General features: G+C 42.8%; 2 protein-coding genes across 7 annotated transcripts in view; both read left to right on the forward strand.

Moving 5' to 3' along the window:
• Positions 1 to 190: 190 nt before the first annotated feature.
• MLLT11 (MLLT11 transcription factor 7 cofactor) lies at positions 191 to 6,505 on the forward strand. Its single transcript, XM_006728349.3, has 2 exons — positions 191 to 923; positions 5,206 to 6,505. The coding sequence occupies exon 2, from the start codon at positions 5,212 to 5,214 to the stop codon at positions 5,479 to 5,481; it is 270 nt and encodes an 89-aa protein (XP_006728412.1). The 5' UTR covers positions 191 to 923; positions 5,206 to 5,211; the 3' UTR covers positions 5,482 to 6,505.
• Positions 6,506 to 7,687: 1,182 nt separating this feature from the next.
• GABPB2 (GA binding protein transcription factor subunit beta 2) overlaps positions 7,688 to 17,745 on the forward strand; it is a 32,182-nt gene continuing 22,124 nt past the window's right edge. For 3 of the 6 annotated variants that reach the window (XM_081815929.1, XM_081815932.1, XM_081815935.1), the window contains exons 1-4: positions 7,690 to 7,873; positions 12,687 to 12,794; positions 13,798 to 13,965; positions 14,500 to 14,694. In XM_081815929.1, the coding sequence (XP_081672055.1) occupies positions 12,687 to 12,794; positions 13,798 to 13,965; positions 14,500 to 14,694 (471 nt within the window). In that variant the 5' untranslated portion in view covers positions 7,690 to 7,873. Of the gene's footprint in view, positions 7,874 to 12,654; positions 12,795 to 13,797; positions 13,966 to 14,499; positions 14,695 to 17,745 lie in introns of all 6 variants that reach the window. The other 3 variants (XM_081815930.1, XM_081815934.1, XM_081815933.1) reach the window with 3 other exon arrangements.

The raw sequence follows: 17,745 nt of genomic DNA on the forward strand, positions 1-17,745 counted from the left end.
CGCGATTACGAAACCCGTCCGGCCCGGAGCTGGGCGCACTGCTCCCCCCTGGACTGGTGAGGCACTGCACCACGCGGGGCCGTGGGAGGGCGCCTGGCAGCCCCCGACGGCCGCCGCCCGGGCTGCGCGAGCCGGGATCGTGGAGCCCACGAGGGGCTCTCCTGAGCCGGGCCCCCAAGCTGCGCTGCCCGCAGTCGCACGTCCCCTTTGCGCGCCAGGCATTGCGGGGCAAAACTAAGCGGAGCCCCCAAATCCCCCGGACCCAGCCGAGTTTAGAGATTCGCAGTCACCCCCCGCCCCCATACGCACACACACAACCCCCAGTCCTCTTGTGCTCTACCCAGAGTGGAATGGGGCTAGGTTTATTTACTCATTGTGAGGGTGCGGAGGCGAGTCGCAGGAGTAGGGATTGCAGGGAGGGGTGGAGGATTTTTCTGATTCTCAAAAATAAAATACTTCGTGACTTGAAATCCATAAATTGGGGAATAAAGGGACACTCCTCTATTGTTATCTAGAGCTAAGCTTTTTAATCCATAAGCCTAAAATTAAGGGACAATTAACTGCTCATTCATTGCACCCCAGTCAGCATGGGGGTGCTGTAAGAGCTCGGGAATAATTGTGCCGACCAATAAGCCTACGGAGATGCTTTAATCCTGTCTCCCTCCCTAAAGTGTTCTGGAACCTATCATTTGAATTAGCCGAGTCAGGCAAGGAGGGGGCGGGGAGTCCTTCCGCCCTTCTTAGGAGGGGCTGCATTGCAGGGGGAGACTGAGCAGATAGACTCAGCCACAGAAGAGGGAGAGGGAGTGAGAAGACAAAGCCGTCAAAGCCCCAACAGCTTTTTCTCCAGCCCAGAGCAGACGCCGGAGCCCCCGAGATACTCCTTCCATCTTTGGAACACACCAGTAATTCACTGATAACAGGTAAACTGAATTGAGGGAAGCGGGGCAAGGGGCTGCAAAGATAGAAGAGCAGCTGCTTCTGATTAGGTTGAAGACCCTAAATAAGGATAAGGTTGGGGGACGGCTTAAGAGGAGAGAAGGGGGCGCTATGAACAATGAGTAGTTTTTTGGTCCTCTTGTTATATCTCTTTGCTAAGATCTCCATCCTTGCCTTCTAATCCACAGACATTAATTTCTAACAATTTACATGGAGCTATCATTTCTCCGCATTTATCTCATTTCAAGTATCTATTTTTCTATATTTTGTCTTATGTATTTTATTATCTTCAGTCGTTATCTGTATCTTCTTTTTCAAGCTATAATTTGTTTTACCTGTTTTTTGATGACTCTCTAGTCTTCCTGTATTGCTCCAGCCTGTACTTCCCTATATTTACTTTTTTTTTCTGTAGCGTTCCACTGATGTGTCTACCTTCACCCCAAACTGATTTGTCTCCATAGGAGGGAATTTGGGGGAAGGGATGAGATAATATTGAAAGTAATCCTGACCTCTCTTTTAACAGTCTCCCACTCCCTCTCTCAAACCTTTGCTCCAAAGAGAGGCGGCTTGAAGTAGGAAGGTGGAGGCCTCTATGTTGGAGAATTGCCTGATCCCACATTGAAATCAGTACAGCGCACAAAAGCTACATATGGTGGCAGATTCTGGAAAAGGAATGCTTATTTGCAGCTCAGTGGGAATAGATGGGGGGAGGGCATGGCTAACAGGAAAATCCAAGTCCAGAATGAGGCAAATATAAGGAGATGCCAGAGAGCTTCCATCCCCTCCAACCACCATCCCTTGTCCTCCTCCCCACCCCACCCCCAAGGTGGCAGCATGACACAGCAAGGCCCTGTTGGGCAGGCCTTGGATTCCCACAGAGGGTCTAGACAAAGGGTATTTGGGTGTGTCTGTGTGGCTCAGAGAGAGTGTATCTTTTATACCATGTATTTGCTGATCATGTATCTCTAAGAATAGATGGTGATATTTAGAAATTACCTTTGCCTAAAACATCTGGATAATTTAAAATGAAGGACCGTTAGAAGTATTTATTGAGCGTATATTGTAGTCCAAGCCCTTTAAGGAATGTAAAGAAAGATGAGGTATGGGTGGAGAACATTTGGGGAGGGGAAGAGAAAGCTTGCTGGAAAAGGGACCTCTTGCAAAATTTGGAGATTTGGGAATTAAATCTGTACTATATTAAATACCAAAATTTCATTACTAATGAATGTAATGTAATGTAGATGGTATTTTAGTTTCAATTTTCTGTGTAGTCAGTGTTCTTGACTTGATTTTAAATGCCATACATGCTTGTGTGAGTGTCTTTCTAGAATGCATTTGGTACTTTATGTACATGTCTCTGAGTCAATGGCGTAGCCAGAAATTTTAGGCCTTGTGAGTTAATATTTCACAAAATTTCCTTTAGCATTTTTAATTGCAAGACACACTCTGCCAGACACTCAGGGATTGTTTGGACAATTTTTATATATACTCTGGTTTTAAGAAAAGGACTCAGTTTGTCAAAGAGCTTTTTCCCTCAGATTCTAGCTTGCTCTCTACTACCTTTTGCATTTTCATCATTCAGATCAGAATCACAGGAATAATCAACACCTAATCCATTGAATATCTGTTCTTCAGGAGCAAGTTTTGAGAATATTGGTATAGGATTATATAAAACTGTGGACAACTATCTATGTGCAGCACATCAAAAAAAGACTAGATTGAGAATGAGACCTGGATCCAACTGGCTAGAAGGCTTCAGAAGTCACTAGATAATTTCTAACATCTTTTCTCTTTTCTTTTCTTTCTTTCTTTTCTTTCTCTTTCTGTCCTTCTTTCTAAATATACACTATGTTATAGCACAGAATATATTTATTTATTCATTTTTAAAGTAATCTCTGCATCCAACATGGGGCTCAAACTCACAACCCCAAGATCAAGAGTTGCACAGTTCACCAGCTGAGCCAGCCAGGCACCCTGAACATGTATCCTAGTTTTAAAATCCTATGGGCTTTTCCCCCCCTATGATTCTATTTTTTAAAGTACATATTATATGCCCAGCATTATACTAAGCTTGCTCTGGAGGGGACTGGTAAGGGAGGGGATATAAAAGAAGCCAGCAAGGTAGGCAAATAACTGGTAATCTTGGCGGGGGGTGGGGGGGAGCGGGGTGGGGGGAGGAAGGAAAGAAACAAAATCAGAAAAAACAGGACAAAAAAAATCCCTGTGGTTAGTCAGTAGTCAGTAACACTGATGATTCCTGAGGTTTGCATCTTGGGATCTCTGTAGTCCCAGACTGAAGCTGGAGTTGGTAGGCTGAGAGGTACAACCATTTTTTTGTACCTCTCTTTCTGTACACGTCTCTGCAAATTACTGTGGAGATGATCAGAGCTGAATATCATAGGATGATGACCTCACCTTTCTAACATGCTCCCCCACCCTGTTCCAGTCCCCACATAACCCTCCTTCTAAGCAGCTTCTCTGCTGAGTAATGCTCAGTTCCCAGGGTTTATTTTGGAGTCTGAACCTCAGAAGAGAAAGAGCAACTGACAATTGGCTTTTAACATTAAAAACATCCTAGGCTGCCCACTTTTTCTAAGCCCCTACACTCACACATAACTGTGCTCTAGATTAAGACGTTGTTTTTCGGCCTTAGTTGAGATGGTTCACATTACCTGGGGTTATAGAATTTCTAGTGTAATGGTTATCATGTTCGCCTAACACATTTTATGGAGGCAGTTAGGAACCTATTTAAGGCCACTATTTAGGACCCTCAAGGCCTGGTAGGAGCCAATGGAGTGTGCTGGGAGGAAGGCCTTTTAAAATGGGGGTTTTATTTTTGGAGGCAATGGAATGTCCTTTCTGCCTCTTTGGGAACATTTCAACTAATGCTTTGGCCCCTTCCCTTGGCTAGTAACCAGCAGGGTGCAGGAGGTAGAATAGTCATATATCAGGATGTGGGTGGGATGAGCAGGAAAGGTGATAGGAGCACTCGTTGAAGCATGGAACAGTATCTAATCCTGACAAGGGACTTTCTCCTTCCAATCTAAGCTCTTACTCTCCTTACCTGGAATTTTCAATCCATTTGCTCTCAGGTATAATCTAGCATTGGGATCAAAGAAAAAAGGTCTTGTTATAGCACAGGAAAATTCTTTTAGCACCTGGGTTTTGTTTTGAAGGAGAGGTAGGCTAGAGCGAAATATAGGCTGTTAAGACTTATCTATGGGCTAATAGATGGGGGGTGGCAAGTTATGGATTGTATTAAATAGTGAGAGAAAATTAATCAACAGTTTCGAATGTCTTTTGTGTGCAAAGCCCAGCACCTATGAAGAAGGTATAAAGTAGACTGGTTTTTACCTTTAGAGAAACTGTTTCTTGCAGGAGAGAGACTGTCCCTATACAAGACACATAACAGTGATCTGTAGCCCCAAACTGATAATAGGTAAAACTCTACAGGGTGTTGGCAGAGATGCTGGAAGATACAGGGTAGGGGGAGCTGAGTAAGTTTAAGGAAGTCCTCCTGGAAAGGTGAGTTTATAGTAGGGTTTAGAAGGCAGGGAGGAAAACAGAAAGCAGAAATGTCATGGAAGCCCTTTATAGAGGTACCTATTAAGCCAAAGTCAAGAAGTTGAGGATTTACTAACATAATAAGGATTCAAGGGGAAAGATTCCTCTAAGGACTTGAATTCTTCTAGGGACTCCTCCAGTAGTCTTGAAACTTAGGTAGTTATTTTAAGATGAAGAGTAGAGAGGAGCTTTCAGGTTGGTGAAAACACGTGGAGATGTGGGGACAGCAGTATACCTGGAGAGGGCATGGAAGCTCTGCACCCTTTCCCTATATCCCTGGCCTTGTGCATCTCTTCCATCTGCTGTTCCTGAGTTACAGTCTTTTATAATAAACTGGTGATCTAGTAAGTTAAAAAAAAAAAAAAAAGATGGAGAGTAGAGAAAGGTAAGTAAGAGAGGAATGAGCATAACTAGCAGAGAATGTGCTACTGCTAGGAAGGTTGGGGCCAAATTCTAGAAAGCCTTGAAAACCAGGCCCAAGATTGACATGAAGGAGTAGGCAGTGAATTAAGTCATTTCAAGATGGGGAGAAGTTAGGAAATGGTAGAAAACCATCATAAAGGAAGAGGTCCCAAAGCTCATTCTAGGGAACTTGGATCATGTACAGAGGCAAATGGGGATGTAAAGTTTTTAAGTAAGGAAAGGCCATGGGCCATGAAGAGGTTGCTGTAGCATGAAGACTAACAAGTGGTTTCTTTCTAGGAAGTTATGAGGGACCCCGTGAGTAGCCAGTACAGCTCCTTTCTTTTCTGGAGGATGCCCATTCCAGAACTGGATCTGTCGGAGCTGGAAGGCCTGGGTCTGTCAGATACATCCATCTACAAGATCAAAGACAGCAGCGCTGGCAAAATGACCGGGCAAGCAACTGGAGAACAGGAGAAAAACTCCGAAGGCGATGCCCTCCTTGAATACAGCACCTTCAACTTCTGGAGAGCTCCCATTGCTAGTATCCACTCCTTTGAATTGGACTTGCTTTAAGCCCAAGACTTCTCTCTCCCACCACCTTGCCCTCACCGTCTTCCCTTTCAAGCCCCTTCCTTTCCACCCTTTTCTCCTGTTAATCTTGCTCTCTCCCCTCTATTGTGTTGAGGTGGTGCTGATGAATCTGCCAGAGTTGTGTTGTATTTATTTATTTATTTATTTATTTATCTATTTCTCTATCTTATCAGTTTCTCTCAAAAGCCCTTAAGCCACAAAGAAAAGCGTTCAAGCAATGGAGTACTGGATCACAGGGATTCCTTCTTTCCCCTCCCCAGATACTAATTCCAGATAACAGGCCTGGTGGGGGCACCAGAGAGTAGTACAGTGGTACAAAATGGAGGACCGATTTTTTTACTTCATTTTAATCAGCATTAGAGATTGCTCAAACCTAATTTCCTGCTCCGTATCAGTAAACACAAATCTTTCTTCCAGAGTTGATGAAAACCTTAGAAGTTTTAATTTGAGATTATCTGCTACAAGACAGTAGGATTTCTAAAAGGCTAAGGTGATAAGTCTCTTGCTATTTGATCCTGCTCCTTGTAATACACTTTTTCTCAGAGAAATTGGGGGTAGTTAAAAGTATAAAACAAGAGGAAATAATACATCATGGAAAATTAAAATAAGGGAAAGCATTGAATCATTTCAGAAATAACCACATTCTCAAAAGGGTGTTCCTCCTTCAAGCCTACTCACTTTATAACTTTGCTCCTAACAGAAAACTCTGAGGAAAATGACTCCAATTTCAATTCTTAAGATGCAATCTTACTGAATACTATGATAATTTGTAAGGTTTTGATTCTGTTTCTAAAAGGCATAGGGTTTGGCCTTTAGTGTTTCAGTCTTGCCCTTCATCTGCAATGTATAATACTCATCAGCGGGCCTCAGGCACAGTTCTTCAGCTACCTTGAGACCATGAAATAATCACATTATAACCCTACACCTTGTCCCCCCATTCCTTCCAAAATTATTGCTGATTTGTGCTGCCATTTACTCATTTCTTTAATAAAGACATTCAATCCCAGGACTGGATTCTAGTTTTCTCTCTCTTCACAGAGAAGTAGTATAGATCTCCGAAATTAGCCTTGCTTTCCCCTTCCGCTAAGACGAAAGCTGCAACCACTTTTCTACTTGCCCACTGGCTACCAAAATACCAAGGTAATAATTCTAGATGCCTCAGAAGGCACCTGTGTTACCAAATATGCTCTTCATTATCTTAGTCTAGGTGCCTAAGAAACTAATTCACCCAAATATGTTTATCTGCTTATTTACCACTCGTCTCATTAAAAAACAAAAACCCCCAACTATTTGAACTTACAAATAGAGCATGTAAACAGGAATGAAACAAGATTTTGACTCTCAAAAAGGGAAGCCGTAAATATCAAAATGGATCGAACATGGGCAGTATGCCGTAAATACTTTAAAGATGACACTAGCAAGTTCAGAAAAGAAGGTAGACGCGAAAACCTTAGGCTTTGAAAGGCCCACCATAAACGACAAAAGCCAAAATCTTAATAAAGAGTGGAGCCATGACGTGTCCTTTCCAATGTTCACTTATTTTTGAAGGGCTTCTTTCCCGATTTCTCGCTGCCTTTAGTTAGTGGCCATGGATGAATGAAGATGGCAATCAATTGTTTGGTATGTAAAATGTGTAAGTGGATTTGCAAACTCATGCTGTATCCCCTTTCAAGCCTCTAAAAAGAAATGAATCCATTATCTGGTCCACGGTTCCGGGGTCCTTACATTCATGCTGTAAACTGGAAGTACAACCGTCAGGGCACCAGAGTTTAATTCGAGCGCAAAGCCGGGGATGTCCCAAGTTTCACCCGAGGTAGAGACGGGGAAACAAGGTTTTCCCGTCAACCTTAAAGCCGGCCCCCAGACAAGCTACCAAAACGGCGCAGGACCCACGCCGACTCTAGTTTCTCCTCGACACATCCCCCAAGTTCTCGGCGCCGAAAGCGTCGGGTCCGTCCCCTACCGGAACTATAGGACACGTAAGACGCGTAATCAACAATCCTCCGCCTCGTAAAATAGTCCCGTCTGGTTTATCTCGGATACACACTTTTCCACCACAAAAAGCCTTCGATGGAAAGAAAATGAGCTTCGGAGGGGCATTGCTCTTCTGTTCGAATGTAAATGTGGGTTTTCTGATCATTTTCTCCTTATAGATCCCTCCGCCAAAATGTGTATTAGCTCAGTCTTCACTTCCGGGTCCGCCATTTTGTTGCCTCCATTTCTCCACGAGGGGGGGTTAAAGGCCCCCAAAATATGCATATATGAAAAAGCCAAAAAGTAACCGTCAGTGATAGGGAGTCTTAACTAGGGAAAGAAACGGAACCAAACTGGGGGGCTCGATGAAAGCGCGGCCGGCAGCGTCCCGGACGAGGAGGTGAGGGGGAAGAAGATGTGTGGACTCTGAGGGGCGTCGGGGCTGGAAGGGAGACTGCCGTGAGAAATTGTACCGCAGCCCAGCCCAGCCCCTGACTTCTGGGTGCAGACGGAGCGGCGCCCCTCCACTGGCGGGGGCAGCTCGGGGAGGGGGATGAAGAGGAAGGGGATGCTGCCGGGAGGAAGGGGAGGGGACTGGGAGGTGAAGAAGGGGGTGGGTGTAAGACCTGGGGCTGGGGAGCTGGACCCAGGGAAGCGAGGGCCACGGAGGTGACCGCCAGGGGGCAGCCCGGAACCCGGCCGGGGGCTGCCTCCCTGGGCTGAGGCCTTGGCTCCTTGTCCCATTGTCCCCATTGACTGTTCTTCCAGAAAGACAACGTTGCTTTTTGGAACTGGAGGATTTGTGATGGAGGAGAAAACGGGGACTTTCAATTCTCTGACCTCAGTAATAGTCTAAAGATTTTGAGTGAGCTCAGTAATCGGAGCAAGAGCAGTAAGGGCTCCGCCCCCAGTTGTTGCACAGTTGTTTGTACAGCTGGCGGCCCGGTGGGGACGTGTGCAGTAGAAAAAGAAAAAAAAAGGTTGTCAGACATGGACTCTTCAATTCCATTTCTCCTCGTTAGCTTTCACCTGTTCTCACAGATTTCCTTGAGCCAGCAGGGATTATCCCGTTCTTCTCTCTCTTCCCAGAAGTACTTCTTTCTCTCTTAAACATCTGTAGAAAAGGACATTCTATGGCTTACCTCCAACAATTTAACATTTTTGGCCGTCTGGGACCATATTTTCATCGTGCCATTTGACCCACCCAGTCCCATAGAGATGTTCTTAAGCATCTATGTTCGTACACGCTTTGAAACAGTGAAACAGAACTGCTTCACCCATATTCTTGTATCAACAAATGTAATTACTCTGTGATAATAGAGTACTTTGTTGTCAAGAGCTCAAGCCCTTCATCACTTATTAAAACACACTTATTCAGAGTTCTTGTATGTTTGTTTGGGGAGTGGGTGCTTTGTTACTTTATCCATCTCCAAAATCCTAAGAGACAAGTTAGATCAGATTTTGTTTTTTCACTTCATATATAGAGAAAGTAGAGGTACATCCAGTAAGGAAGAATGTTTTCCCTGTGTTTTTAATAATCAGGGAGCTTGAAAGTGCCTAGACTGTCCTCTTGACTCTTGGCTACATCTCGTCCGGTGGGTATTGTCAGCGTTTAAGTAGGATATGGGAGAATGGCACATAATCCCCCTAAATGCTGTTATATTAAAAATACATTTTACTTCTACTTGGGAGAGATGCTTCAGGTTAACTCAGAAGAGTGGAGGATGGGGAGAAAAGAACCTTGAACACATTTCTAGGAGAACTTTTTTATATCAGGTGATAAATATAACACGCTACTTACATTCTAATCCTAAAGTTTAACTGTATCTTTGTATAGTAAGAAATAAGACTTTCCGGGGCGTCTGGGTGGCTCAGTCGTTGGGCGTCTGCCTTGGGCTCAGGTCATGATCCTGGGGTCCTGGGATCAAGCCCCGCATCGGGCTCCCTGCTCCGCGGGAAGTCTGCTTCTCCCTCTCCCACTTCCCCTGCTTGTGTTCCCTCTCTCGCTGTGTCTCTCTCTGTCAAATAAATGAATAGGATCTTAAAAAAAAAGAAAGAAAGAAGACTTTTCATGGCCTATTTAAAGAATGGGATGACAAATCTGGGTCAGTTGCCATTTAATGGTTCTGATACATGGGCTCACAAATCTGATTAAAGAAAAGTGGGGGCGCCTGGGTGGCTCAGTGGGTTGAGCGTCAGACCCTTGATTTTTGTCTCAGGTCATGATCTTGGAGTCGTGGGATGAAGCCCAGTGTCAGGCCCTGCACTCAGCGCAGAGTCTACTCATCCCTCTTCCCCTCCCGCACCCCACACTGGCTCTCGCTCTCTCTCAAATAAATAAATAAAATCTTAAAAAAAAAAAGAAAAAGAAAAGCAGGGTTCCTGGGTGGCTCAGTTGGTTAAGCATCCAGCTCTTGATTTTGGCTTAAGTCATGATCTCAGGATTGTGAGATTGAGCCAGCCTCAATCTCTGCACTGAACACAAAGCCTGATTAAGATTCTTCTCTCTCCCTCTCCCTCTACCCCTTCCCTCCCCTGCTCGTGCACTCGTGCTCTCTCTAAAATAAATAAATTTTTAAAAATAAAAGAAAAGTGATACAATTAATGTGTGTTTGAAGGCAGACTATGGTGAAAAAAATTGACCTCAGAAATACTGGGCAGGAGTTCAGATGCTGAAGACAACAGTTGCAGTGGGATAAAATTAACTTATTTAAAGGATCTGTTTTCTAGATGTATCAGCTTCCCCAGAATGTGAAGCAAACCAGATTTCTCCTTAGGCAGATACCTCAACCTTCAACTGAATATTTTTTTATGGTAGAGAGTAGCTGAAATTTCACTATTAGGATACTTCTGCTTTTTGCCAGCATTTCTGAACATCCCTGTGTAGGGAATTCTTTCCCTTTGTGATCAGTTATTATGGAAGTGTTTAAGACTTGGTGATATACCTTTTATATATAGTGTAATTTGAGAAAATGTGAGGGAGTCATTTATGACTAATGAACCATCTAAAAATTTGCTCTTGTTTTTAACTGCTAGCAATAAGAAAATTAAACTGAAAATTAAATTTGATATTCTAAAAGGAAGATAATTATGGAGAAATGCAAAGTGTCAGTTTTCTGTAATGCTTTGCTATCATTTTTTTTCTCTAGCATTTTCTTGAGTTGTGAAAACTGACATTATAGAGGTTCATACTATTAAAGTTCATCCTCTCCTCTTGAACATATTTATTCAGAGGTCTGGACTGGAGCCTGGGTATACTCATTTTGAACAAACTCCCTGGTGGTCTCCTGAACACCCGTGTTTGAGGACAATGCTCTGTGATATAGATTGGAAAATTAAATCACATAGTGGCTGAATGATTTGCCTAAGCCAATGATTCTCAGATTTTCTGGTTTCAGAACTCATTTATATTCTTTTTTTTTTTTTAAAGATCTTATTTATTTATTTGACAGAGAGAGAGACACAACAAAAGAGGGAACACAAGCAGGGGCAGAGGAAGAGGGAGAAGCAGGCTTCCCGCAGAGCAGGGAGCCCGATGCCGGGCTCGATCCCAGGACCCCAGGATCATGACCCGAGCCGAAGGCAGACGCCTAACGACTGAGCCACTCAGGCGCCCCGAGAACTCATTTATATTCTTAAAAATTATTGAGGACTCCAGTGTGTTATATCTATTGGGATTTACTGTTTTAGAAATTAATTTTTAAGTGCTCATTAATTAAAATACAATTGTAAATCCTGTACATGTGAACATAAATAACACATTTTTAATTAATTAATTAATTTAAAAAATATTTTTTAAAAGATTTTGTTTATTTATTTGACAGAGAGAGGGAGAGAGAGAAGCACAAGCAGGTGGAGCGGCAGGCAGAGGGAGAAGCAGGCTTCCCGCTGAGCAGAGAGCCTGACGCGGGGCTCGATCCCAGGACCCTGGGATCATGACCTGAGCCAAAGGCAGACACTTAACTGACTAAGCCACCAAGGCATTCCTCAAACACATTTTTATGAAAAATATATCTTCCAAGTTAAATAATGAGAGGAATGGCATTGTTTTTTATTTTTGCAAATCTCTTTCACTTCTGGCTTAATAGAAAACAGCTGCATTCTCATATTTACTATTGCATTTAATCTGTTGCAATATTTACTTGGAGAAAAGGGGGGTGGTGCTTTAATAGCTTTTTCAGGTAATTGTGGGTGTTTTGTTTTTTATTTGACAGAGAGACAGCAAGAGAGGGAACACAAGCAGGGGGAGTGGGAGAGGGAGAACAGGCTTCCCGCGGAGCAGGGAGCCCGATATGGGACTCGATCCCAGGACCCTGGGATCATGACCTGAGCCGAAGGCAGATGCTTAACGACTGAGCCCCTCAGGCGCCCTGTGGGTGTTCTTCTTTGATGCTACTACACAAACACTGGACAAAGTGGCAGTTTCTTAAAAGTTAGTTGCAGTGAGGAATCTGAAACCGTATCAATGAAATTATTATACTGTTACCTTAAAATGCACTGATCTGTCTTTCACTTTGATTGCTTTTACCCATACATGATTTTATAGCATGCATTGGTCATTTGAAAAATACTGGTTGAGCAAATTATGCAGGCCACCCAAATGTTGATGCATTTTATTATACAATGTTAAAAAATCACATTCATTAGTATTACCACTAATTTCATCAGAAAAGTCTGTAGTAAGCTATCAACCCATAGTTGTGGATTTAAGTTTCCCAAAATTCTAATTTTGCTTGAAAGCTCAAATTATAATTAATAATTGTCAGTAAACACTGTCAGTTGTTTTCCTTGAAGTGACAGGCTCACTTTGTTCATTTTTTAAAAAGTGTCTGCCATATACCTGAGTCTGAATAGCCTTGGTGTTTGTTCATCATTCTTTTGTGTGAGATAACATTTCTACCCATAGTTGTTTCTAAGGAATGAAATGCTGTTTTATTGATTCCTTAAGTTAGAGAGGTGGTAATGTGTTGCACAGATTTCCAAAGTATTTTTCTGAAAATTGAACATTAAGGAACTATTGTTTAGGGCCTGAAACTTTCCCAAATATCTGATTGTGTTAGATGAGGTAGAAAGGATGTGCCCTGCTGGATAGTCAGCTTGAGAAGTATCTTACATATATTTAAGTACAAGAGGTCTTCTAAAAACATTTTATAGGCAGCTTTCCTTGTGTTTGAGTTATAGCTTCCTGAAAATATTTGTTCCTATGCATAAAGATGTCTTTGGTGGACTTGGGGAAGAGGTTGCTAGAAGCAGCAAGAAAAGGCCAAGATGATGAAGTGAGGACATTGATGGCAAATGGCGCTCCCTTCACCACAGACTGGGTAAGCTCTTTCAGTTATTCCCAACGTGTGCTGTTACCAATTTCTTACTTTTTGTTTTTTTTCAAAGATTTTATTTTTAAGTAATCCCTCCACCCAGTGTGGGGCTCAAACTCACAACCCCCGAGATCAAGAGTCACATGCTCTACTGACTGAGCCAACCAGGCGCCCCAGCATTGCCTAATTTTAACAATCCAATGAGCCAATGTCCTCTATCCTGGGGTGATTAATTCATAACTTTAGAGGCAAGCAGGTACTTAGCACTTCACAAAAAGGAAGAAAAGGAAACCTATGAGATTAGCATTTCTATTAATAGACCTGAAAAGAGCAATGTGAACTAAATCCACCCAGGCAAAGAGGCTGAACATATATGAAATGCAAAGAATAAACAGCATAGGCTTAAAGTAAAGGACCTAACACAAAGAAAGGAATAGTTCTCTGGCCAAAGTGGCCAAAGATAGATCACTCTTCCAGGATTTACTTTGAGATGATCCAGGCTGCTTATTGCTATTGACACGCCATTGCTAAAACTTTATTGCCTCTTCATCTCATCAGTCTTTTTACTTTGCATTACTTGGCAACAGACTTCTATTCCAGCCAGTTAAATTTGCACACCAAATCTCAGTATCTTTCTAGTTTCTGCCCTTTTCCTAAGAATTATATTGAACCCACCTATCCCTTTCCAATGCAGAATGTTCTTGTTCATCCTTTTTTTTTTTTTTACCTTCTTCTAAGCTTTGCTTAACATCATGTCATTTAGAGAATCTTTCCTGATAAATCCATCTGACTTAAATCCATTATACTTAGCACTTAATTAATTGGTCGTATATTTACTTGCCTGTTAGAATATTAATTTCTTAATTCTTTACTCCTCTCCTGTTGCACAACCAGATTCTCACTCCAAAGACAGGAACCATAGACTGTACCTCTTGTTCATTTGTGTCTCTCCATAATGATTTAGGACTCTGCACACAGTTGATATTCAATGAGTATTATTTTCCCACAGCTTGGAACATCACCCCTCCACCTTGCAGCCCAGTATGGTCATTATTCCACAGCAGAAGTGCTCCTTCGAGCAGGCGTTAGCAGGGATGCCCGGACCAAAGTGGACAGGACCCCTTTGCACATGGCTGCAGCTGATGGACATGCGCACATCGTGGAACTGCTTGTTAGGGTAATAGTGGCAGATCTGTATTGTAAAAAAGACACCCACCTCCCTGTTTTCTTACTTCAACGGGTAGTAGGAAACTAGGCTGGGAAAGATTAAGTTTAGGACAGTTCGTAGCATAGATTTGTGTCTCTTTCAAGAGACATGGCAATGAGGATTTTGTTTTCTAATCTTTTACAGGCTAAGCAGACTTTATTGATTTTTCTTCATTTCCTTTCTGCAGGTGTTTTCTGTACTTAAGCCTATTTTTGTAGGCACTCAGCTCTCTGTTAATAAATGCAACAAAAATCTGTTCTTTTCCCCATCCTTTCCCATCTGTTATATTTCCCAGTTGTCCTTAGAAGACCCACTCATTGAAGACAATATGACTGTCATCATTCAGGAAAATTTGAAGAATGTTTTTCCCTTTGATATTTCTATGTGATCTAAATTTGAATATGTATAACCTCCATGGAAATTCTCTTTATATGGCTGATGGGATCTTGCATCTGTGCTACCATTACCAGTGTCTCTTTGAAAAAAATTACTGTTCTGTGACAGAATGGTGCAGATGTGAATGCCAAGGACATGCTGAAGATGACAGCTTTACATTGGGCTACAGAACACCACCATCGAGATGTTGTAGAGCTACTGCTCAAATACGGAGCCGATGTCCATGCTTTCAGCAAGTTTGATAAATCTGCCTTTGACATAGCCCTGGAGAAAAAGAATGCCGAAATTCTGGTCATCCTTCAGGTCTGGTTCTTTTTATACACCCAGAATATATTTTAATTGAAGTTAAGACTTTTTTTTAATAGGAGCTGAATCAAAACTGAATTTTCTCTATTTATCAAGGTACTTCTTCTGATCTGTCTCAATCTTGTGATTCAGTGTCATTGGTATCTTTAAAAAATATATATAACATTCTAGGGGTGCCGAGTGGCTCAGATGGTTGGGTGTATGCTTTCGGCTCAGGTCATGATCCCAGGGACCTGGGATCAAGCCCCTTGTCGGGCTTCCTGCTCAGCGGCGAGCGTGCTTTCTCCCTGTACTGCTGCTGCTCCTCCTGCTTGTGCTGTCTCTCTCTCTGTCAAATAAATAAATAAAATCTTAAAAAAAAAAAAAAACAGCATTCTGTAAAGCCCTGAATTATTCATGGTGATTGGAGAACAGTGTTGTGGCCAGTACAAAAACAAGATTTGTTTGGCTTTAGAATATTTTTTTTCTCCATGAAAATTTCCCTCTTTCTTTTTTTTTTTTTTCTGTTTTTAAGATTTTATTTACTTATTTGAGAGAGAGAGAGCACAGTGTGGAGGAGCAGAGGGGGAAAGAGAGGGACAGCAAGCAGGGCTTGATCCCATGATCCCACAACCGCAAGATCATGACCTGAGCTGAAGTCAAGTCTGACACTCAATTGACTGAGCCACCCAGGTGCCCCAAAAATTTCCCTTTCTAATTGAGCTTGACTTGGGACAATATTAAAAGCCTCACTGGGGTGGGGCGCCTGGGTGGCTCAGTTGGTTAAGCCACTGCCTTCGGCTCAGGTCATGATCCTGGAGTCCCGGGATCGAGTCCCACATCGGGCTCCCTGCTCCGCGGGGAGTCTGCTTCTCCCTCTGACCCTCCCCCCTCTCATGTGCTTTCTCTCTCTCATTCAATAAATAAATAAAATCTTAAAAAAATAAAATAAAAGCCTCACTGGGGTGTCTGACTGGCTCAGTTGGTAGAGCATGCAGCTCTTGATCTCGGGGTCATGGGTTCAAGCCCTACATTGGGCTTAGAGATTGCTTAAATTAGTAAACTTTTTTTTAAGAAGTCCCTTTATGTTTTCTGAATGTACATTAACTGATATGAGGCAGTACATACCTCTGACGCATATTGAGTCATAAGGAAGCCATCTCAGAGTTAAAAAGTAGCTATGACAATTTCACCCATTAATTTCTTAAGCCAGCACTTGTACATCAGGGAATAACAGGATGAGGGATACAAAGATTAATAGGACATGGCCCTGCCCTTAGAGTGTTTACGGTGTGATGAAGGTAAAGACAAGAAATGAAACATTACATTACTACGTTGATAAATTTGATACTTATCAAGTGTTATAGGATTGCAGAATGAATGATGCTTAAGGAAAAGATTAAAGTGTATGTAGAGGAGTGCCAGTGGGGAGCATGCAACTCTTTTTTTTTTTTTTTTTTAAGATTTTATCTTTTTTTTTTTTTAAAGATTTTATTTATTTATTTGACAGAGAGAAACACAGGGAGAGAGAGAACACAAGGGGCGGGGGGGAGTTGGAGAGGGAGAAGCAGGCTTCCCACGGAGCAGGGAGCCCTATGCGGGGCTCGATCCCAGGACCCTTGGATCATGACCCGAGCCGAAGGCAGACGCTTAACGACTGAGCCACCCAGGCGCCCCAAGATTTTATCTGTTTTTTGATAGAGACAGAGACAGCGAGAGAGGGAATACAAGCAGTGGGAGTGGGAGAGGGACAAGCAGGCCTCCCGTGGAGCAGGGAGCCCGATGCGGGGCTCGATCCCAGGATCCTGGGATCACGATCTGAGCCAAAGGCAGACGCCTAATGACTGAGCCACCCAGACGCCCCAGGAGCATGCAACTCTTGATCATGAGCTCGAGCCCACATTGGGTGTAGAGATTATTTTATTTTATTTATTTATTTTTTAAAATTTTTATTTATTTGACAGAGAGAGTGAGCACAAGCAGGGGGAGGGGCAGGCAGAGGGAGAGGGAGAAACAGGCTCCCTGCTCAGCAGGGCAATGTGGGGCTCTATCCCAGGACCCTGGGATCATGACCTGAGCTGAAGGCAGATGCCCAACCGACTGAACCACCCAGGAGCCCCTAGAGATTACTTAAGAAAAAAAAAGTATAGTAGAATCTTAACTGAATTTTGAAGAAGTAAGCAGAGAAGTAAGAAAATGATATTCTAAGCTAGAAAAAGAGCAAATCAGTGACATAGAGGTGTGAAAGGATATGGAATGTTCAGGAAAGAGTAAGTTCTATGACTAGAGATTGATCAGGGGAAGTGGAGTTTGGGAGTGACAGGAGCTAAGCCTTAATGATTAGTCTGGGTTTTGAATGTAGGCGTGTTACATGGCGTGCAAAGGAGTTTGGACTGTTTGGTGGGCAACGGGGATCCAATAGAAGCTTTTAAATACAAGATTGAGATGATTCTTTTTTTTAAGTAGACTTCATGCCCAACATGGGGCTTAAACTCATAACCTTGAGATTAAGAGCCCAATGCTCTACCGACTGAGCCAGCCAGGTGCCCCCCCCCCTTTTTTTTTGTTAAGATGATTGATTGGACTGTGGTATACAGACTGGAGAGAAAAGACACTTAATGCTAAATCACCATATGGTGACTTTGACTAGGCCAGGCAAGAGCCAGTGAAGGCTGGAATTAAGGAAATAAATAGTGGAGGATAGAAGAAGGGGCTGATTCAAGAAGAATTTAACAGTAACCAGAAAATGGATAATCTGTTTCAACTGAAGCTCTTAGTCAAACGGATAATTATATGTAAAAAATAGGTAGCCAGGGCGCCTGAGTGGCTCGATGGTTAAGCGTCTGCCTTCGGCTCAGGTCATGATCCCAGGGTCCTGGGATCGAGTCCCGCATCGGGCTCCCTGCTAGGCGGGGAGCCTGCTTCTCCCTCTGCCTCTGCCTCTCTCTCTCTCTCTGACCCTCATGAATAAATAAATAAAACATTAAAAAAAAAAATAGGTAGCCATTTCTGCTGCATTTTCAAGGGGTTTGTTTATTCCTTTTTTTTTTTTTTTTTTTTTTTTTTTTT

The sequence above is a fragment of the Leptonychotes weddellii genome, chromosome 4 (genome assembly GCF_054177405.1).
Source record: "Leptonychotes weddellii isolate Sample4059 chromosome 4, ASM5417740v2, whole genome shotgun sequence".
In the NCBI taxonomy this organism is placed as follows: Eukaryota; Metazoa; Chordata; class Mammalia; order Carnivora; family Phocidae; genus Leptonychotes; species Leptonychotes weddellii.